This window comes from Manihot esculenta, chromosome 18 (genome assembly GCF_001659605.2).
Source record: "Manihot esculenta cultivar AM560-2 chromosome 18, M.esculenta_v8, whole genome shotgun sequence".
In the NCBI taxonomy this organism is placed as follows: Eukaryota; Viridiplantae; Streptophyta; class Magnoliopsida; order Malpighiales; family Euphorbiaceae; genus Manihot; species Manihot esculenta.
In genome coordinates, this window is record NC_035178.2 from 3,261,194 (window position 1) to 3,283,216 (window position 22,023).

The window sequence follows — 22,023 nt, forward strand, 5'->3', positions numbered from 1 at the left end:
TATTTTTTTCCGTTTCTTTAATCGAGTAAAAGTGAATTGAGCAAGTAATATTTAATTTTTTTTTTTTAAATTGAATTTTAATATATAAGTCTTTTCCGTTTCTTTAATTAAATTTTAGCAGATAAAACCTTTTTTTTTTCCACCCATCCACGAGCTAAAAGAGATGAATAAAAAAGAAACCAAAACGAGCGGAGAAAAGGCCGCAAAGGACCCGAAAGTTCAGGAGAGATAAGCAGGCAGCGGCAGTGACGTCTCCGGTCCGGGCAGCGTACTCAACAGACTGGTGGTCAAAATTTATTAACTTTTTTTTTTTTTTTGAAAAAAGAGAGATTCCATTTCAATCCTACAAAAATCAATAATGATTTTCCATGAAAACCACCACCTCCAGTTTCTATAGTATTGGCTATTCCCCTACTCTGGTACTGCTATTTTCGCCCTGTCCATAAAAATAAAATACAAAAGGACAATTAAAAAACAAATAAAAACAAACCAATCTTGAAGGAGAGAAACAGAAAGCGTACAGATAGATGGATCTAGTTGTAGTCAGTGAGACGAGGTAGCCTCCAGCCCACGCTCGTGTTTGCTCCCCTGTTTTTTCTCTTCTATTTTTAGCTCCTTACTAATTTTCATTTTTTCTCTTCACTTAATTTCATCAGAGATCTTTAATATCATCCTCAATTCCTTCTCTTCCTCTTTTTCCTTTCTGGACTTTCCTGGTATGTTTCTCTCCTCTTTAATTTTTTTTTCTTGTTTTTGATTGAATCAGACACGATTTAATCAGCTTAGCTTTCGAATTTATAGTGTGAATTTCATTTTTAGTGCTAAGTTCCATTCCATTTTATATATATATTTTGGTCATGTTTTCAAAGTTTCTACGTTGACTTTCTTGTTAAGTTTTTGTTTGGTTTCTTAAAGTATTTTAACTATTCCGGGATTTTTAAATGAAGCTAAGTTTGTGTTCGGATTAGGTGATTTTTTTTCACATCAATTATTGTCAGAAAATTAACTAATAGTTTTAATTTATAATGGCTGTTTCAGTTTTTGGTATTTGCTTCTTGTACTGCAATATTTTCCTGCATCGAATGTAGGATTAGTGGAATTCTGGATCTATATTCTGCTTATATTGGAGCTTAGTTATGTTTTAATTGGGTGAGGAATGGGAAAATGGGGGTGTGTGCTTTGATGGGTGAAGAAGAATAGGATTATATAATATTTAGAAAAAAGAACAAAAATATCTTGTCTTAAGATGAAGTGACCTGCAATTTCATGTTTATGATATGGCTAATCTTTTGCAAGGAATATGTATGTTTAAATGCATGCAAATGCAAATTAGAATGGAATTTCACCCTTAATAAAGGAACTCAATAGAGAAATAAATAAAATGATCAATGATGTCAGATTCAGTATTTGATAAGATAATGGAATCTAGCATTGACATATTCTTGCTATGACAAATTCCTACTAAAATTTTTTGTGAAATTGTTCGCTCATCTTTTTCCTAATTGAGTTATTGTTTTTTACGGATGTCAGACAGGAGAGGGACCTCCAATTCATCTTTTTCTGATGGAGGATGTAAAGGTTGCTGAAGTTATGCCTCCTCCAGATTCGTCTGCATCCTCCCAAGATAATCAGCATTCTCATGAGGAAGGCTTGATAAACCCAGTTACTAATGGGAAGGTAGAGTCTGACAATAAGTTATCAGTAGTGGAACATTCTATTTCCGAACCTATCCCTGATGATTTTGATACACTTATTCTGGTCCAAGATCAGCCTCTCGCAGCAGAAAATTCAGGAATTGAACCTTTACCAACAGATATTATGGTAGCAACTTCAACAGCTGACATAATAGAGACGGATTATCCGGGTATGGTCAAGGAAGGTTCAAAAACTGCAATGCAAGATATCTCTAATGGAGATAAAATTGAAACTATTGAAGTATCCTCAAAGGGACAACATTACCAACAGAAAACGGAGGCTGTTCCAGGTTCTGCTGATGGATTGCTATTGCAAGAAAAAACTGAACCCCTGCAAAATTCCTCTGACATACAGCAAACTCAAGAAACTTCTTTCACTGATAGTCCTCACATTCACATCGACAACACACCTATTGCTTCCTCTCCTGTAGAGAGCTCCCAATCCAATGAGCTTGATCTGCCCCACATAAAGGTCAGAGCGGAAACAAATGAACCTACCTCTGCCTCTCCATATGCAATGCTTGCCAGTCAAATTCTCAGAACACCATTATCTATCAATTCACCTGGAGATGTTAAGCAGGGTGACATAAGCATAGGTCTTATTGATACAGCAGCACCTTTTGAATCTGTTAAAGCAGCTGTTTCCAAGTTTGGAGGAATTGTAGATTGGAAAGCCCACAAAATCCAAACTGTTGAGGTACATTTGAGCCGCTAGTGTTATTAATATCACTATCTTGCTGCATTTTCTTCACAATTAAGTATCTCTTTGGCACCATTTCATCAAGCACTTGTTAATACTTTTTGATAAAGTAGGAAAGTGATTTTTTTTTCTTTCTTGATTTTCTGTTGTTTTTATGCCATAATTCTTAGAATGTTTAGCAGACATCTAAATTTTGCATGAATTTTGATAGCTTTAGCAATATCAGTGGCACTGGTCACTGATAGTTTTTGTCATCACAAGAAGCCTGAAGAAATTTGTTCCAGAGTAAATCTTGTTCTGAGTTTGAGGAGAATGAGATCAATTACATCGAGTGATGTGTGAATGGCATAAAGTCTATCAAAGGACATTATTGGAGAAGAAGCATTAAAAATAAGAAATAGGAATCACATTAGCATTACTATTTAATGGAGAGTTATTGAAAAGGCAACCTCACCCCCCCCCCCCCCCCAAAACAATCAAACATGCACACCCATATACATGCACAAATAACAGCCAAATACACACCTTTGGTTTATGTTGTAGGTTTAAGCAATAGAGCAGACCATATAAGATATCACCATGATACAACAAAAGAAGAAAAACAAGAGCATGTGGGGATAGCATCTATGTCTTTCTATGAGCAACTAAGATTTTTTTAGTGGATTTTCATGTTTTCGGAGTGCGGTAATATTTTAGTTTCAGCAGTGGCAGAGAAGCTGTCAGCTGTTGAATACTGGCTGTAATGGTGTGAAGTTATTTGTGGTAAGAATAATAGTACGCCAGTGATAATGATGATAGTTATATATTCAACTGCTTCAATGGGGTGACTATTTTTTCACTTCAACTTCCAAAATTAATCTTGATGTCATTATCATGTGCTAATGAAGGTGATGTAGCTATATAAGGAAAAATTTGGGATAAAATGATTCACTGCTTCAACTAAGCAAATATTGTGACTTCTGCTTCCAAAATTAATCTTAATGTCATTATTGCAAACTGATTCTTTGATATTTTGTTTTCAGGATAGGTTACTTTGTTTTTCTTCTTTTAGTTCCATTCTGGAAATAAAAGCGGAGCAAGAAAATATGTGTATTCAAAATTTTCAGACAATATTCTTCTCCGAGTATTGGCCATTTATTCTTTGTGTTCCCAAAAGTGCAGTCCTTTTTTCATTGTAATATGTGCAGAACCACTGATTTTATTTCTTCAGTCTTCTCCCAATCATTGCTTTTATTTTGATATTTTGTGCCAATATCAGTTACCCTTTACATATTTTCAAACTTCGTAGAGACGCAAGCTTGTGGAACAGGAGCTAGACAAGGTACAGGAGGAAATGCCCCGGTACAGGAAACAGTCAGAGGATGCTGAACTGGCAAAAACACAAGTCCTTAAGGAGCTGGACAACACTAAAAGAATTATTGAAGAGCTGAAGCTCAGTCTGGAGAGGGCACAGATGGAAGAGCATCAGGCAAAACAAGACTCTGAGCTTGCCAAGCTGAGGGTAGAAGAACTGGAACAAGGGATTGCTGATGAGGCTAGTGTTGCTGCAAAAGCACAGCTTGAGGTTGCTAAAGCCAGGCATGCAGCTGCAGTTTCAGAACTGAAATCTGTTAACGATGAACTAGAGACACTGAAAAAGGAATATGCTTCTTTGGTCGCCGAGAAATATGAAGCTGTTAAGAAAGCAGAAGAGACTATTTCTGCATCCAAGGAAATTGAGAAGACAGTGGAGGAACTTACTATTGAGCTGATTGCTACAAAGGAATCCTTAGAATCTGCTCATACTGCCCATCTGGAGGCAGAGGAGCAAAGAATAGGAGCAGCCATGGCCAGGGAGCAAGATTCTCTTTTTTGGGAAAAGGAATTGAAGCAGGCGGAAGAGGAGCTCCAGAAACTTAACCAACATATTCTTTCAGCAAAAGATCTCAAATCAGAATTAGAAACTGCTTCAGCTTTGCTACTTGATCTAAAAGTAGACCTAGCAGCTTTTATGGAATCCAAATTGAAGGAGGAAACTGATCAAGGAAACATGATAGCTGAGCAGGAGGAACTAGAAAAGAGAACTCACGCTGACATAGAGCTAGCAAAGAAGGAACTCGAAGAAGTGAAGCTTAACATAGACAGAGCAACTGATGAAGTGAGTTGCTTGAAGATGGCTGCCGCTTCATTGCAATCAGAGCTTGAAAAAGAAAAAACATCTCTTGCTACTTTGAGGCAGAGAGAAGGTATGGCATCAGTCGCAGTTGCTTCTCTTGAAGCTGAGCTGGATAGTACTACGTCAGAGATAGATTTGGTTCAGATTAAGGAGAAAGAAGCAAAGGAGAAGATGGTTGAGTTTCCTAAGCAACTACAGCAAGCAGCAAAAGCAGCTGATGAGGCCAAGCAACTGGCTCAAATAGCTCGTGAAGAGCTGCGCAAGGCAAAGGAAGAAGCAGAACAAGCAAAGGCTGGAGCAAGTACAATGGAGAGGAGGCTACATGCAGCACAAAAAGAGATAGAAGCTTCCAAGGCTTCTGAAAAACTGGCTTTAGCGGCCATTAGAGCATTGCAAGAAAGTGAATCAGCTCAAAGCACCAAGGATATAGATTCGTCTGATATAACACTTTCTTTAGAAGAGTACTATGAGTTGAGTAAACGCGCTCATGAGGCAGAGGAGCAGGCCAACACAAGGGTGGCAGCTGCAATTTCTCAAATTGAGGTTGCCAAGGAGTCTGAGTTGAAGACTGCAGAGAAGTTGGAAGAAGTGAATAAAGAGATGGCTGCAAGAAAGGAAGCATTAAAAAGTGCAATGATGAAGGCTGAGAAAGCCAAGGAAGGGAAACTGGCTGTAGAACAAGAGTTGAGGAAGTGGAGGGCTGAACATGAGCAAAAACGAAGGACTGGTGAACCTGGTCAAAGAGTTGCTGCTGCTGTTAAAACTCCAAGTGCAAGCTTTGAGGACGGGAAGGGATCTAATAACTTTGTCAAGGTAACAAATGCCTCAGTTGAGTACGAGTCGAGTCATAAAGCACAGTTGTATGGAAGTGACACTGAAACTGAATCCTCCCCGGAAGCAAAGGCTCAAAAGAAGAAAAAGAAAACTTACTTCCCACGGTTTTTAATGTTTTTAACAAGGAAAAAAACACACACCTCCAAGACAGGGTAAGAATTATGTGAGTCCAGAAGAGAAGCATTGCTTTAGCTGTGTTTTTTTTCCTTTGGTTTGTGGGCATTTACCGTCACATTACATTGAGCATAACACTATGGATATGATCATACAGAGATTTTTTTTTTCTCTAATGTAAATGTAGGTTATTAATTTGTGTATGATAAGTTAGTTGCATTATTTTTTCCCCTCTCATATGAGAAATGAGTGGCTAGCTTTGGTAAAGATGGTTCGATATTCTAGTGTTTGACAGGGGAAGGACAGAAATTAAGTTGTTTCTGTAATGTATAGTTTTGCAACATTCGGACTTGAAAACCTTTGTAAAGGTGTGAAATTGGTTAAATTTAAAGATTTTGGTTTTTCAGCTCTTTGGATAGCAGCAGTTCCCCCTCTTCCTCCAACAATATCTAGTTGGGCGTGCAAGTTTAACATTTTAAACCTTCTATTGGTTATATTAAATTTATGGTTCCTTCTATATCTATCAAAAAGCATAAGAAATAGGAAAAAAAAAGAATAAAGTTAAAAAATTAATTTCTTCTTTATATATGTATAAAATAATGTAATAATTTTTTTAATTAGAAGGCATGAATGCATATCCGACCTTAGCTCAGTTGGTAGAGCGGAGGACTGTAGTAATGATGCTGAAATCCTTAGGTCGCTGGTTCGAATCCGGCAGGTCGGATAAAACTTTTGCCACGTAGTTTTTCCTTTTTTTACCCCTCTCACATCCCACTTGTGCCAGCAGTGATGAATCGTTGAACAAGTTTTTGACAAATTACCTATAAAATTTTAATTTATTGATATGAGAATAATTTATAACTATAAATAAAATTTCAAATTAAAAACCTAATCAATATCAAAGGTTTTAACATATTGACAAAGAAAAATAAATTATCATTCTTATCCATCTAATAAGAATGCTCACTCTAAGAAACTAAAGCAGAAACAAATGAAGGAATGACCGTTTACATTTCACCGTCTTACTGTGGATGACTACAAATAAACTTCCCCTTTCAGAGTTTAAGAAGCAGAAAAGGAGAGCAAACGACAATTTTTTTTAAAAAAAATTATTTATTTATAAAAATGAACAATTGAAAGAGGACTTGAGCACAACATAGCATTTTTCTTTTAAATCTCTTTAAGCTTCCAATCATGTGCATGTTTTTATGTCTTTAGCCAGGCTTACGGGGTTTAGCAGAGGACGTCCAGGGTAGCTGTTCAATATCAACGCATTCCTGGGTCACAAATATTAACCAGGTTCCAAGCCTTCTAAGTTCAGCTTCCATTACAAAGAAGGATCCTTCTTCCGCCTGAGAGCCAGGACTAACATCATCTCTGTACCTTTCTTGTCTCAGCATATCTGCACCAATTTAAAAATAAAGAAGAAAAAAGACAGGATTGCCATATATCAGAAGTGGAAAAAAGAAAAAATCGAAGCCATTGCTGATCTCGAACAATATGAGGCATTATGGCTCACGTTCAAAGGAGGGAGGTCGAGCCCTGAAAGCCAAGTGGGTCGCTTATGGGCACGAATCACAGTTGGTGTAAGGGGTGGAGTGCGTTCTATCTTATAAGTCCAAAATGTACCCCCCATGCCCAATGACTATTTGTACATGTTTTTGGATGCAAAGCTAAGAGCAGAAGAATTTGGCTGAGCAAGAAAGGCTCTATGCATTTCAAAGGCCATTTTTCTCGATCTATCAACTACCAAACTGAAGGCCTATACAAAAATAAAGCATGCAACTATCTACCCTGAGTAGAACTTACAGAATTGGAGCAGGATAAGATGGCCCCACAAAAACCAGAACGTCATTGAGATGAATACACAAAATCTTTTAAGCCCAATAAAAATGTGAACATTCTGATGTTGAGGCATATTTGCAGTCATCAATATAGAACACAGAAGAATAAATAACAGTACCTCACCATATCATATGAGTTAGCAGTAGCTCCTTCATTGAGAACTGAAGAAAAATACAATGCAATAAAGTTGCAGTCATCAAATAAATAGCAAAGACGTAGATATCATCTCATACAACTAAATTAGACAATCATTCTTCAACTTCGGATGATCCAAGCTTATCTTTGTTAAACAACAGTCTACAGTTTGAAACCGCTTCCTAGTGACACAGAGAAGTGGTCGAGTGAAGGGCATCATCACATAATGTCACCGCCTGCTGGATATGCTGAAGGAGCTGACTTTCATAGGGGTTGCAATGACCAATGGAGCCTCAGGAGAATCAGTTACTGCAAACTTGTCATGCATGAAACGACTGTCAACAATAGAGTCATCCTTCAGGACTATCTTATAGCAGTAACAACTCTTCAGGCCATCCTGATTACGGTAGCACTCATGTGAGCTATTCTTCACCTGCTGGAAATTCCATATCACACTAAACTTGCCCACTGTTGCAACCAAATGGCGCTCCTGCTTCCCATTCTCTGTGACCTAGGTAATTTTGCAACACATATATGTTAAACATTTTCATCCACAGCCCAGAAATATGTGATCAAAGCCAAATGATAGTCCAGTGGATATGCAAGCACGCACATCAAGGACCAAAGTTCCAAGGGAAAATAACTCTAACTCTACTATTTGGTTTGAGTAGACTTAATTTAACTGAGCAAGTTTCAGATTATAGAAGACATAGCAAAGGCACCCCATTTTAGACGAATGACCAAGCAAACAACATGATGCCAGGTACCACACCATCAATTATAATACCTCACCTGTAAAATGGGCAGAATGTAGGTTCTAGAAAAAATGGGCGACTGCAGCAAAAATCAGTATGTTTTATATTCAGACAAAACAAACCAAACATAGAGATTGCAATAGGAAGTAGATACTATTAAGAAGATAGAAAGAGCATCATAACAGGACAGGATAAACATGTCTATCCTTGAGTTAAAATGCACATGTTCAAAAATTCCATTGCTGAAAACAATTTGATCACAGAACCAAATTCAAGTCCAAATGATTTCAGTGACATGTTGTGTAAGATTTTACTTTAGTCCACAAGCATCAATACTAAAGATCTTTCAAGTTACAGCACTAGGTACAAACAAATTCTGGATGCCCCTTAAGAGTTTGATCTTTTCATAAGATTGATATTCTTTTATGCAAAATGTACATCAATTAAACTTCCCATGTCATGGATCCTCAAGTTAAATTACCAGATTCTAAGTCTTAATATATAAATGCAACAAGTCCCTCTACATCCTGCTGACTAACACAATATAGTAACACCCTCTCACTTTCCTAAAACCTCTCAGCAGAAGCAACAACATAGCAAAATAACAAATCAATTGAAGTTTCTGATACATTTCACACTTGGAAGTATGCATACACTACTACGTATAGAAAAATTACTATAAGAGAAACAAAGTAATGATAAGAAACACAGTTTGTCTTGCATCCAGAAAATTGCAGTTTTGTCAGCCTTAAAGCAAATAAAATTCACACAGGTAACAACACCAATAGAAACATCTCACTGACACTAACTCCTACTGGTAACAATAGCTTTATATAAATTACAAAGAAGACTATAAGCTAAACAAAGCAACATCGGTAATAGACCTCCAGAAAGGAGATATGTACTTACCCACGAAAACTGAGCATTGCGGAACTTATTATTAATCCCAGCTAAATGTGAATCCAAAGGAGTTAGCTTCAGCAATCTGGGTGCTGCAATCCTATTCCCCATACGACCACTGAAACCTGTCTTTGTCTTACCATCCTTGTCTGTGAACAATGTGCAGATAAGGATCAAATAAGTATCAGTGGTACCCAATATCCACTTTCCATCAAAGGTAACATCAACATGAGTAATAGGAGATCCCAGGCCAGGAAATGCTGTTTTTGCCTGCCTCATAGAATTGCTAGAATACAATCGAATCTTCCCATCTAGAGACCCAACCACAATTGAACCATCACCAGTGCTTGCAAAGCACTGAAAGTTTGTTCCTCTTGAGAACTGATGCCCTTGTGTCCAATTCAGGACAGGGCCACTAGAATTTGCCAGATTCTGAACAATCCCATTCCGGTCACGCATATCCCACCTACAAAGCCTGTTATCATCCAAGCCCAAAAATGTGGAGCCTGATGGATCCAACTGGGCTCCCTTGCTATCATTTACAATATCCCTCATAGTAATATCAGTTCCATCCTTCTCAAATCTCCACTGTGTAACAATCTTCCCAGTTTCAATGTCAAGCTGATGCAATCCGGTAGAATGCAGCTTCCCTTCATTCATTGGACTCATAAGCAACATGTTAGTCTCAGCACGCATAAGAAGTGCCTTCTTAGGAGTAGAATGCACCAAACTTGGACCACTCCTATGATCCCCACCACCAAAATTCACATAAACACCTTTCCCATGAATCCCATGGCTAAAATTCTTAACCACCTGAATGCCCGAATCACCTACTAAGAAACTATTATCCAATGCACCCAATGCCAAGCTCTGTATCCCTCCATTTGCTGCCTCCTCAAACTCCTCTCTCAGATCTTGATTAGCCCTAACTGGAGTTGCTGACTGAGGGCTTTTCGAGAAACTATCTTCTGCATCCTCCCACATAGAATCATCAGCCTTCTCAGGGTTAGCCCACCCAATAAAATCCTTCCCATAAACTTTAATCTTATTGGCTTCATTGGACTCATACCCATAGGTATTTTCAAATAAACAATCCTTGTACTTACTGACAAAAACGCCATACTCCTCATCGCTAAAGAACTTCATGGCCCAAACACCTTCAGCAACAAAATCAGCACGATGCTGGTCCTTAAAAGTCTTCAATTGCATCTCAGCAGTAACTTTGACCCTAACTTTATCGCTAACCTTCAATACCCACCAACCTTCCTCCTCGGATTCCGATTCTGACTCCTGATCTTCATCGTTGGCTTCATTGTAGTTGCCGATTTTGGAAGTCTTAATGAAGGAATAAGAAGTAAGCTTCTCCGAGGTAACCCATTTGGCTTTGGGGGTGTTTCCGCCAATGTGGAGGTAGAGCTTGACTGCATTTTTCAAATTGGGGTTTTCACTTTGTTGGATTGTTGTAGATGGGTATTTTAGCTTGAGGGCCTTGAGCTTGGCCTCAACATCGTCGAGTGATGAAGGGGTTTTGTGTCTTTGTCCAGAGGAGGATTTCTCTGGCGTTTCGTAATTTTCTTGTTCAGTTTCTTCTTGATACTCACTGTCGGAATCCAAGAGTTCGAGATCTTCGCGGCTATGGGAGGCTCCCATCTCTGTTGCCTTTGTTTTTTTGTTATAATTAAGAAATGAAGTGAGTTTAGATAATAATAGGAAAACAGAGGAATGCGAGATTTGGGGATCGAGGGAGAGGAATGGCCTATTCGCCTTGTTGCCTGTTAGTAATTGAGGAAGTGAAGAGCGCCAAGTTCAAAATTTGAAATTGGAGCAACGCTCTCTGATATACTATGCTTAGGGTTTTGAAAGAAGAAGACGGGCAACCGACTACCACCGGTCAGTTACTACGCGTCGGATTTAGGTGATCTTTGGATGGCCCATATGGAGCCCCGCTTATCCACACAACGCATCAAATGAAACCTTACAATTAGATCTATTAAGTATCATTTTTATGAATTTCTATTTATGTGAATAAGTTGTTCTTACTCGGAGAAAGAGATAAATTTAATATGATATTTAAAAATTAATCCATAATAATAATAATAATAATAAAAGAAAATTTTCCATACTTTTTTCAAAATTTCCAATTTTGATGGTAATTAGATGACCACACTGAATAATACTTTCTCCATCTCAAAAAAATATATATATATAATCATCCATTTTAAATTATAAATATTTTTTTAAAAAAATATTAATCTATTTATGAGCTTTTTAATGTAGAATTATTTAATGTATTTAAAAAGTAAAATTATACCTTAAAAAATAAAATAATGTATATTTTCAAAAATAAAAATAAAAATTATAATTTTAACTATATTGTTATTTTTTTAATGAATATGAAAATAAATATATCATTATGAGGAGGAATTATTACTTTATTATATAACATCAAATAAATAACAAATTTGTTTTCACGAGAAAAACGGATCTCATGCAATTTTTTCAATAATACGGTTATAATTTATGAAGAAATAAACATTTTCCATCTGAAAATGAATGGTGATCATCACTTCTTTCCCAAAATATTATACATATATATATAGAGAGAGAGAGAAGAGGAGAAATGTATCCTATGAGCCTCCAATTGAAAAACAGATTCAATAACAAAGGCCAGTGTTTTAGATAGCTCATAAAGTAGAGAAAGTTCAAGCAGCAGCTGCCATACCCATAATCCTCTTTTCTTTGGTCAGAATTGCCGTCAAGGTAATAGCTGGAAGGAACAAACAAGTCCAGCGAACAGGTGGTGACATGAGAACTGGACTCCAACCCTTATGCCAGATTGCCAGTACACTAGCGATTATGATGAGTCAGTCACTATATGGTATATCAGCTTCTGGTTCCTTTTACCATAAAATTGTCTTCTTCAAAAAAAATAATAATTAACTGGCCAAAATTGGCAATAGCCAGTAGCTGGGGCAACTGAGTGGTTCCAATTCAATATAAACGAATGTTCTTCTTGAGAGCCTAAGAACAAGAATTGTTCTTTTTAATGTATATGAGTTAGATTGGTCCACAAACATGAGAGAAACCACAGCCCATATATTTCACCTGGAATGAGATTGAGCATTAAGAGCAGATCAAAGCTGGGGATCAAGGAGGATTCAAAAGTTGTCAGGAATTTGTTTTAGCAGTATGCACATTGTTGTGCAAGTTTGTATCAATTTCTTCCCATGAAGTTACCTCGACTTGGCTAATTCCTAAGTTGCCATCCCCTCCGCCGTCCCTCATCATCTCCCTCACCCTTGCCACATCATCCCACCTCCCTGTAACTGCATAAAGATTTGACATCAACACATACAGGCCCCCGTTCCTGCAATCCAACAAATATAACTTCTTGGCCAAGCATTCCCCAAGCTTGACCTTTTGGTGGATGCAACAAGCGCTGAGCAAAGCACCCCACACAGCAGAATCAGGTTCTGTCTCCATATTCTTGATAAACGACAATACTTCCTCAAATAAACCTGCACGAGCGAGGAGACCAACCATGCAAGCAGAGTGTTGTAAAGTTGGCGCCATACCAAACTCTTTAGTCATTATCTGGAAATACCTTCTTCCCTCATGAACAAGACCCCCATGGGTGCAAGCAGCTAAAACTCCTAAAAAGGTAATTTTATCAGGTTCTACCCCTTGCTCTAGCATTTCAGAGTAACAAGTTAGAGCCTTACGTTCAAAGCCATACAAACTATAGCCTGCAATCATTGCATTCCATGTAGCTAGACACGGTTTACTGATGCTCTTGAATACTCTTTCTGCTTGAACTATGCTTCCACACTTGGTATACATGTCCATAAGAGCAGTTCCAACAAAATCTTCCAATTCAAATTTGTTCCTAAGAATGTAGTTGTGAAGTCTCTCACCAAACTGCAAGTATCCAAGTTGAGAACAACCAGACAGTAAACTAGCAACAGCAACAGCATCTGGATTTTGTCCATACATCTTCATTTGATAGAAAAACTCTATGGCATCACTTACCCTTCCAGCTTGTACACAGCCAGATATCACCGAGTTCCAACTGATTAATGGTTTTTCATGCATTTCGGAAAACAAAGAGAATACAGCTTGTGTGTCGTTGAACTTGGAATACATGGTAATTAGCCCATTTGCAACCAGATTATGGATGTCCAATCCGCTCTTTAATGCATAACTATGAAAAGCAAGCCCAATGCTCATATGACCTGGGTCAGTAATCCCATGAAGGATACTAATCATAGCAACAGAATCTAGTTTCATGTCTAGCTGCTGCATCCGAGTAAAACACTCCACAACCAAATCCATATTTCCAGTCTCAGCATAGCTTGACATAATTGAAGTTAACGAAACCAAGTTGTTTTGCTGCAAGGACCAGTAAAGCAGCTCTGCTGATTCCAAGCTTCCACATCTTGCATACCTACAAACTAATGAAGTAACTACTGATGCAGTATTGACAATACCAACTTTGATGGTGTAACAATGTGTCGATTCTGGATTAGCATTTGCTGACAGAAGACTCGTAATGGTAACCGGATTGACTTCCACACCTGCCTCTATCATTTGTTTGAACACAAGCATTGCTTTCTCAAAGTAACCATTTTGGCCATAGCCACTTACCATGGCGTTCCAAGAAACTACACTTTTGTCTACCATTTCTTCAAACATAAGTTCTGCAGCTTCCAAATCTTCGCATTTAGCATACATCGACGTTAGTGCATTTTTTACCTGAGAATCCAAATCAAGGCCACACTTAATCGCAAACCCATGAATAGACTTCCCCTGAAACGTCAGTTCGCGTTGCCCACAAGATGGAACCAAACCAACTAATGTAGTTTGACGAGGGCAGAAATCCTCTCTAAGCATCTCAATAAAAAGCTCCAAGGCAACAAGGGCACGCCCATTTCGCGAATACCCACAGATTAAGGCGTTCCAAGAAACAATATCTCTATCAGGCATACAATCAAAAACGTTATGCGCGTGGTTTACGCACCCCAATTTCATGTACAAATCAAGAAGAGCAGTACTTACATAGGCAAACTGATCGAGCCCCGATTTTATTAAGTGGGTTTGGATTTGAATAGCTTCAGATTCTGACTTTAGTGGATTCGAAGCTAATAATGAAGAAGTAGCAGAAGATTTAAGAAGTAAAGAGAAAGTGAGGTCACTGGGTTTCACATCGGCTTGTAACAATTGGCGAAAAAGAAGCAATGCTGATTTTTGGCTTCTGGCTTCAATGTAAGATTTGAGCAGAGAATGGACGAAAGAGAGACAAGGTTTTGAAGGGAGAGCGATCGAGGAGGCCAAATTCATGCTCCGCTAGTTTTGCCGCCACTGGGCACGTGCTGAACAGAAATTTATCCAAATTTTCCCTTTATCAAAATTCCATTCAATAACAAATTCTTTAAAAAAAAATAATTATATAAACCAAATAACACAAATAATTAAAATTACAGGAATCAGGCCATATAAATACAGCAACTAGGCCAAGGCCCAAAGAGCAGCCAACGTAGGTTTATAATAAGAATTTCACAGAGGGAGTCTCCTATGTTGGCTTTTTTATCCACACAGCATAGCTTTCTCCAGATGTAGCAAGCTGGACATCTGGGGGAAGAAGGTTACCGAGGTCCATCTTTGGTCCAATCTTCATAATGATATTATCATTAATAGTCGCCATATAGAGATCAGATTCAGCAGCCAGAATCTTCACTGTGCTTCTGTCATTGATCCCGTAAGTCTTCCTGATTGATGCCAATTTACTGATTTGTTCCTTTAGCCCCCAATCGAAGAAGTGATCATAAAACTGCAAAGGCAGAAGCAATCTATTACTGCAAATACTTCAGCAGAAGAAAATAAACTGAAAAGATTGAGCAGAAGTTACTATGGATGGGATTCCAGGATGGGTAAGAATGTAAGCATATCCCTGCATGACTTTGTCCGATGGGAATGGCCACAGACGTTGAGTGGAGCCGGTGTCATGATTGTCGATAAAAGTCACTGCATTTTGAGGCAATATGCCAATTAACCCAGGTGGCTTTCCATTTGAGTCCTTCAATCTCCACAGCTCTCCTTCCACAGCAGCTTGAAGGATCCCTTTTGTTGTGAAATCAAATGCTGTGGTAATGCCACCAGCAGCTTGAATCCAATCTTTTAATGCCCCACGATGGGCATCCTGGTTAGCATCAGGCTTTCCGTCCTGTCCATAAGCAAGAGAATCCCATTTTTCACCGACTGCAAAATTTGGAGAAGTTTTTTCCATGTAAATCTTGGTAATACTAGGAGCATATCCCTTCACAAAATAAAATCGCCATCCATCAAACCCGATTTCAGATTTTAACCAATTCATCCAATCCGATAACTCTTTCTGAACTCTGGGGTTGAGATGATCAATATCAGGTGCAGGTGGAAAGTCTTCGCCTGTGTCAGGATTTCCTTCACCATTAGAATAGGCAGTGTCATCACTGCAAATGAAAGATGGCCCCCAATCAAGGCGATCATCAGAAGTTCCACCTTCAAAGATACACCAAATTCCTCTCTCATCTTGCTTCTCAGCAGTTCTATGATTTATTACTATATCAGCTAGGCACTTAATTCCCTTCTGATGGAATGCTTGAATTAGCGATTTCAGCTCATCCTGGTTTCCATATTTTGAAGCATTCAGATCATACAGTCTCCCTGGCATGTATCCTAATAGACAAACACTGAAAGTTAGGTGCTTTATTTTGTGAACATAAAGTGAGAAATTAGACAAAAATATGATAATTTGTCAAACTCAATGGGCAATTTTCCAGGGGAATACCTTGAGGTGAAACTGACTGAGAGGGTGGAGGAAGCCACACATGGGTGATTCCTGCATTAACCAGATCAGGAATGGAATTCTTGAGAGAGTTGTACCATCCTCCTGCCTTATTACATGATTCCCAATTGAAACCCTATCATATCATCAAATCAACTCTCAAATGATTAAAATTATGCAACCTTTAAATTTACATGTGTGGCAGTGAGTTGTAAATAATAACTGGTGAGTGCAGTCCATACCTGGAATAATAATGTTGCAGATGTCAACAAAGGGAACATTGAGATGAAGCAGAGTGAAGTTACGAAGCTCATTTGGTTTCTTCTGTTTGTTTTTTGGCTTTTGGGAGTTGTGGACCATTTTATAGTCATCTGTGGCAAGTTTATATTAAAGAAATCATGATCTTATTGCTTAAGTTATCTGAGTTGAGCATGAATTATTGGAAAACCCGATAACTACAAGCACATAAAGAAATACTATTTAGAACTGATGACATTTATCTTTTAATTTTGGGAATGAACCCTTTTTTTTTTCAGAGTTCATTACCTCACAAGTTTTGTCTGTTCTTAGTATCTTCTGTCCAAAACTATTTTACTATATGTGAAGTCACAAAGAACCAGCACATAGGGAAAACTTTTCATATATATGCGAGTGTCAACAGTTCTCACTTGGAATATGCAAACATGCGAAAATAGGAATAGGCTCTGTTTGTTTGCAGAATATATATTTTTATGGAAAATATTTTGTAGCGAAAATGTTTTTTCAGAAAAATAACTTATTTGGTGACCAAGTCCGATTGGATCATGTAAACTGAAATTAGAGTCATTGACAACTAAGCAGGGGGGCGCAATTCTTGATTTATTAAATGTTGGATCATGGGCTGGTTGACAAATTGTTGAAGAATAAAAGATAAAGAGGAAGATAAAGCCGCAAGGATAAAGAGGTAAGTGGCGTGCAAGGCACAATCGCTTCTGACTTTTTGTAGGTTGGTGTGCAATTAGAATTAAGACTTGAGACAAACTAAGCACAGAAGACAGAACCAAGCAAATTCATTTGTTTGTCTAGATTTTCAGTTTTCATTGTTGAAGCCCTATGAGGTCATAAAGGAAATTTCACAAATAAACAGTTATTTGTCGCAAGTAAGGATAAGTCGTTGTTATTATTATTATTATTCATAAACTTATTTTTATTCTTAAACAACCTTTGTATGAGTAAATCATATATTGCCCAACTTTTTTACCCACACGGCATAGTCTTGTCCAGGTGTAGCCAGCTCAAAGTCAGAGGGAAGAAGGTCTCCAAGATCCATCTTTGGTCCAATTTTCATAATGACATTATCATTAATCATAGCCATATACAGATCAGATTCAGCAGCCAAAATCTTCACACTGCTTGTTTCGCTGATCCCATAAGCCTTCCTAATCGATGCCACCTTACTGATCGGCTCCTTTAGCCCCCATTCAATGAAGTGATCATAGAACTGCAACATACAGAATATAATTCTTCAGTTAACCATAACATGATACTACTGCACCGCTACTATAATATCAAAATGATTGGATAAAGCTGAAGTATTTTACTATGGAGGGTGTGCCAGGATGTGTGAGGATGTAAACGTATCCCAGCATGACTTTGTCCGATGGGAATGGCCAAACTTGTTGAGACCAAGTGTCGTGATTGTCGATGAAAGTTACAGCGTTTTCTGGCGATATGCCAATAAATCCTGGTGGCTTTCCACTTGTGTCCTTCAACCTCCACAATTCTCCTTGCACAGCAGCTTGAAGAGCCCCTTTGGTTGTGAAATCAAAGGCTGTCACTCCATTGCCAACAGCTTGCACCCAGTCTCTTATCGTCTGGCGGTGAGCGTTTAAGTCAGTAACAGGCTTCCCATCCTGCCCATAAGTAAAGAAATCCCAGTATTCGGCAACTGCGAAATTTGGTTTTGTTTGTTCCATGTAAATTTTGGCAATATTGGGAGAAAATCCTTTTACGAAATCCAATCTCCATCCATCGAACCCAATTTCTGACTTTAACCAATTCATCCAATCTGATAACTCTTTCTGAACTCTTGGATTGAGATGATCAATATCAGTCACGTTAGGGAAGTCCATTCCTGTATCAGGATTTCCTTTGCCATTGGAATAGCCTGTATCGTCATCGCTGCAGATGAAGGAAGCATCCCAGTCCAGGCGATCATCAGCAGTTCCACCCTCAAAAATGCTCCATGCTCCTCTCTCGTCTTGCCTCTCAGCACTTCTATGGTTTATCACAATGTCAGCTAAGCATTTGATTCCTTTCTGATTGAAAGCTGCAATTAGTGACTTCAATTCATCCACAGTTCCATATTTTGACGTGAGATCATAAAGCCTCCCTGGCTTGTACCCTACTCATGAACATTGAAATCCAGCATAAGTTGACCTGTCAAGAGGATGAAACTGAAAAATTACTTGGGAAGTACCTTGGGGAGCATCTGGAGCTGATTGAGAAGGTGGAGGAAGCCAGACATGAGTAACCCCAAGATCAGCAAAATCAGGAATGTAGTTTTTGAGTGAGTTGTACCATCCTCCTTCCTTGTTAGATGAAGCCCAATTGAAGCCCTAACATGACCATAACACACCAGCAATTAGATTTAGATTCAATCTCCTCATAATATTGACTTGCAAAATGTATTAAAGCCATACCTGGAGCAATAATGAAGAAGATGCCAACAAAGGGAAGATTGAGAGAAAGAGAGAGTAAAAGGATAAGGAAGTGATCAGAAATCTCATTATTACCGTTGTTATTATTTTGGATTTTTAATCTTGGACGGAGAGGAGGTGCATTTTATACATATCATGATCTCAATTCTACTGTACATGATGTAGTCCTCATTTCCTTTGACGATTATCCTCGTGGAAAAATCACAAACGCATTTAACCAAAAAATTAAAAAAATCACAAACGCAATCGTGTAATACCAGGCAGTGGATGAATCTAGATTTGTTGATTTTTCCTTGTTTAATTATCCACGACTTTATCGAGTAAAAAAAAATCAGTTTTAATTGTTCTACAAAACCATTATAATGCTAAATCATATATTTATACACTATATATCGGAAGGTTATAGATATATTATATATTATTTTTTATTTTTATTTAAAATGTAATTTCTAAAACAATTAAATAGATTTAAAATTTTTACTAGTTTTAATTTTTTATTTTTAATCAATTTTTATAAAAAATAATCTGAAAAAGAAAAAACGCTTTTCTATTTGATTTTTTTAAAAAAAGAAAATATATAATGTTACATCACATATTAAAATTGTTATATTAATTTTTCAAATTTATAAGGTGAAAGGCAAACTTTTCATGATTTCTTTATTTTTTAAATTATTTTATTATGAATCAATTTAAAAGGAAAAGGATTTTTTTATTTAATTTTTAAAAATATATTTAATATTACGTCACATATTAAATTATTATTTTAATTTCAGTTTTATAATGCGAAAAGTATCATTTTATTTTAATTGAAGTATAATAAAATAAAAACTTAATTAAAAGAATTGAATTACAACAAGAACAAAAATTTTAAAAAATAAATATTTAAAATCAATTAATTAAATTTAATCTTTATTTTAATAATATAAAAATATAATGAGTGTTTTAAATAGTCATTTTAGTGCTCTCTCAAATATAAATTATTAACTATAAAAAAAGTCAAAACAAAAAAAAATATAATTAAAAATATATTGAGTTTCTGTTATCTAATTTTTAATAATTAAGAATATTTTTTGTATTTCTATTATTTATCTTCGTGTATATATATATATATATATATATATATATATTATAAAAGATGGATAGTGACATTTATCCAAAATAAGTTATGAGTTATGACTATAAAAAATAAAGGTCATATGGCAAAAATCTAATAAATAAAAAATATGATTCCATCACAGAAAAAGAAATCTAGACACTTTAACATTTGGATCATCATCAAGACTCGTCCTCCCCTAATAAACCGAGTCTTGATACAAAATTATCATTATTAGACATAGTCCAATATATCACTTGTGATTGCATGATCATCAATCTGTTAGCCGACATTATTGCAGAAATGCTTCCGCCGTTAGAACCTTCAGGATCCATGGAGGAGAACATAAAGGATTGGAAGGTTTAGGCAGATGGAGCTTGTGAAGCCGAGGATTCAAGAATCAAGATTTTGTTGCAATCTCAGACAGGGATAAAGTTTTGATATACAATCAAACTCACCTTCAATGCTACCAACAATATAGCCGAATACGATACTATAATAATGACTTTAAGAATCATCAAGGAATTAGGTATATAAAAATCCATTGTTTTTAGTGACTCACAATTAGTTGTTAATCAATGCTAGGAACAATTCAGAGTCCGAAAACTAGACCTTATCAAATAAGGTTCGGTCCCAAGATGGACAAAATTAAAGACAAGCAGGGCAGCTACAAATTTTGCCAAATGGCCAGAGGCAACAATGAAGAGGCAGATCTTCTAGCCAAGATGACAGCAGCGAGTGAACAACACTTAATCCAACTTCTTCAGTTCGAGGAATTGCACAATCTAACAACAGAAGTGGAAGAGTCCTTTCCCATATAAAAAGGGAAATCAAGGATGACACCATTATATAAATTTTTGATACAAGATGATCTTTCAGCCGATGAATTATCAGCTAAACAGGTAATAAGAAAGTCTTCTAAATACGTACTAATTGATGTTTGGTTGTACAGGAGATCCTCGACAGATCCATGGCTGTGATGTGTTACTGAGAAAGAAGACTAGAAAATTTTAAGAAATATCCATGAAGGTGATTGCAGGAGTCACGAAGGACCCCAATAATCACTCGGAAAGCATTTAGACAAAGATACTACTGGCCAATGATAATGGAAGATGCAAAGCTGCTTGTTTAGATGTGACAAAGATGTCAAATACATGTAGTCATCCCAAGGACCCCGGGAGAAATGCAAGTGGCTATTGAAAGTCCTTGACCTTTCTTTTAATTGGGGATAAACATCCTTGGACCGTTCCCCAGGGCAACTGGATCAAAAAAGTTCATGATCGTAGCGTTAGATCATTTCAACAAGTGGGTAGAGGTTGAGGCAGTAAAGTCTATCACCACCCAACAAGTAATTTTCTTCGTCAGCAAAAGCATATTCACTCGATTCGGAATACCAAAGATAGTAATTATCGATAATAAAACTCAGTTTGTAAGTTCCAGGTTTAAAGACTTCTACAAAAAATAAGAAATTTACTTAAGGTTCAGCTTAAACTATCACCCCCAGACTAATGGTATGACTGAGTTGATAAACAGGACCATCCTATGGGGTCTAATGAAAAGACTCGACAAAGCCAAGGGCAATTGGCCCGAAGAGTTGCCCTACATACTATGGGCATACAGAACTACCCTCAGGACGACTACAGGAGAAACACCCTTTTCTCTTGTATACGGGGTCGAGGTGGTCGTTCCCATGGAAATCTAAGTAGGTAGCTCTAAGACACAGTACCCTGAAATGTCAGGAAATCTTGAAGAAATGCAATTCAATTTGAACCAAATAGGATTCCTATGAGAAAAGGTATCAATCAAAATAACGGTCTAAAAAAATAAGATATCCAAAATATTCAATAGTAAGATTAGGCCACGCGCCTTCAACATAGGGGTTTTAGTTCTTAAAAGGACAGATGTAATGGGTGGCAGCACCAGGTCTAGTAAGTTGGCCGATAATTGGAAAGGACCGTTCAAGGTTTCGAAGATTATTCGCTCAGAGTCATATAAGTTGGGCAAGTTAGATGGTCAAGTCATCTCTCATTCCTGGAACATCTGTAATCTAAGAAAGTTTTATCAATAACAAATTAACAAGGTATTTTCACATGAGGTATTTTTCAATAATAAGGAACGATGGCATTGCCTCACTCGAAGAGAGACTAAAAAGGTCACAAGGCGGTACTAGCTAGACCATTCCGGCGTTGGTCCCACTAAGTAAGGCTATAAGGCAATTTTCACCAAGTCAGGCCATAAGGTAGTTTTCGCTAGACTATTCGAGCATTGATCCCACTAAA

The 22,023-nt window shown here is 37.2% G+C and overlaps 4 protein-coding genes and 1 non-coding gene across 6 annotated transcripts; 2 read left to right on the top strand and 3 right to left on the bottom strand.

The window, feature by feature from the left end:
• The first annotated feature begins 150 nt into the window (after positions 1-150).
• On the top strand, positions 151-5,903 carry LOC110606526 (protein WEAK CHLOROPLAST MOVEMENT UNDER BLUE LIGHT 1). Of its 2 annotated transcripts, XM_021745376.2 has the most exons (5): positions 151-556; positions 657-716; positions 1,531-1,677; positions 1,771-2,391; positions 3,683-5,903. In XM_021745376.2, the coding sequence occupies exons 3-5, from the start codon at positions 1,564-1,566 to the stop codon at positions 5,537-5,539; spliced, it is 2,592 nt and encodes an 863-aa protein (XP_021601068.1). In that variant the 5' UTR covers positions 151-556; positions 657-716; positions 1,531-1,563; the 3' UTR covers positions 5,540-5,903. The 2 variants fall into 2 exon arrangements, with proteins under 2 accessions (XP_021601068.1, XP_021601067.1); XM_021745375.2 differs by having other exon boundaries at positions 1,531-2,391.
• A 232-nt stretch (positions 5,904-6,135) lies between these two features.
• Positions 6,136-6,221, top strand: TRNAY-GUA. Its single transcript is given in 2 exon segments — positions 6,136-6,172; positions 6,186-6,221. It is a non-coding gene; the product is annotated as a tRNA-Tyr (tRNA).
• Positions 6,222-7,474: 1,253 nt separating this feature from the next.
• On the bottom strand, positions 7,475-11,034 carry LOC110605962 (protein CYPRO4). The gene is made up of 2 exons (XM_021744657.2): positions 9,142-11,034; positions 7,475-7,988 (listed from the first exon to the last, which is right to left on the bottom strand). The coding sequence occupies exons 1-2, from the start codon at positions 10,780-10,782 to the stop codon at positions 7,707-7,709; spliced, it is 1,923 nt and encodes a 640-aa protein (XP_021600349.1). The 5' UTR covers positions 10,783-11,034; the 3' UTR covers positions 7,475-7,706.
• A 642-nt stretch (positions 11,035-11,676) lies between these two features.
• Positions 11,677-16,507, bottom strand: LOC110606848 (pentatricopeptide repeat-containing protein At2g04860). The gene is made up of 5 exons (XM_021745834.2): positions 16,195-16,507; positions 15,956-16,088; positions 15,038-15,843; positions 14,705-14,959; positions 11,677-14,475 (listed from the first exon to the last, which is right to left on the bottom strand). The coding sequence occupies exons 1-5, from the start codon at positions 16,321-16,323 to the stop codon at positions 12,301-12,303; spliced, it is 3,498 nt and encodes a 1,165-aa protein (XP_021601526.2). The 5' UTR covers positions 16,324-16,507; the 3' UTR covers positions 11,677-12,300.
• Positions 16,508-17,092: 585 nt separating this feature from the next.
• On the bottom strand, positions 17,093-18,789 carry LOC110606781 (alpha-amylase). The gene is made up of 4 exons (XM_021745771.2): positions 18,634-18,789; positions 18,411-18,549; positions 17,533-18,335; positions 17,093-17,432 (listed from the first exon to the last, which is right to left on the bottom strand). Exons 1-4 carry the CDS (start codon positions 18,718-18,720, stop codon positions 17,169-17,171), a joined length of 1,293 nt encoding a protein of 430 aa, XP_021601463.1. The 5' UTR covers positions 18,721-18,789; the 3' UTR covers positions 17,093-17,168.
• Positions 18,790-22,023: the final 3,234 nt, after the last annotated feature.

What these genes read in the sequence shown, in the direction of transcription:
- LOC110606848 (XM_021745834.2), bottom strand. Translation starts at nt 16,323, where the DNA reads ATGACTATAAAATGGTCCACAACTCCCAAAAGCCAAAAAACAAACAGA. An exon ending in TCAGTCAGTTTCACCTCAAG is followed by an intron (nt 15,844 to 15,955) that starts GTATTCCCCTGG and finishes TTTGTCTATTAG; the next exon opens with GATACATGCCAGGGAGACTG. An exon ending in ATCCTGGAATCCCATCCATA is followed by an intron (nt 14,960 to 15,037) that starts GTAACTTCTGCT and finishes CTGCCTTTGCAG; the next exon opens with TTTTATGATCACTTCTTCGA.
- LOC110606781 (XM_021745771.2), bottom strand. Translation starts at nt 18,720, where the DNA reads ATGAGATTTCTGATCACTTCCTTATCCTTTTACTCTCTCTTTCTCTCA. An exon ending in CTTCTTCATTATTGCTCCAG is followed by an intron (nt 18,550 to 18,633) that starts GTATGGCTTTAA and finishes TGGTCATGTTAG; the next exon opens with GGCTTCAATTGGGCTTCATC. An exon ending in ATCCTGGCACACCCTCCATA is followed by an intron (nt 17,433 to 17,532) that starts GTAAAATACTTC and finishes TGTATGTTGCAG; the next exon opens with TTCTATGATCACTTCATTGA.
- LOC110606526 (XM_021745375.2), top strand. Translation starts at nt 1,564, where the DNA reads ATGGAGGATGTAAAGGTTGCTGAAGTTATGCCTCCTCCAGATTCGTCT. An exon ending in ACAAAATCCAAACTGTTGAG is followed by an intron (nt 2,392 to 3,682) that starts GTACATTTGAGC and finishes CAAACTTCGTAG; the next exon opens with AGACGCAAGCTTGTGGAACA.
- LOC110605962 (XM_021744657.2), bottom strand. Translation starts at nt 10,782, where the DNA reads ATGGGAGCCTCCCATAGCCGCGAAGATCTCGAACTCTTGGATTCCGAC. An exon ending in GCAATGCTCAGTTTTCGTGG is followed by an intron (nt 7,989 to 9,141) that starts GTAAGTACATAT and finishes AAAATTACCTAG; the next exon opens with GTCACAGAGAATGGGAAGCA.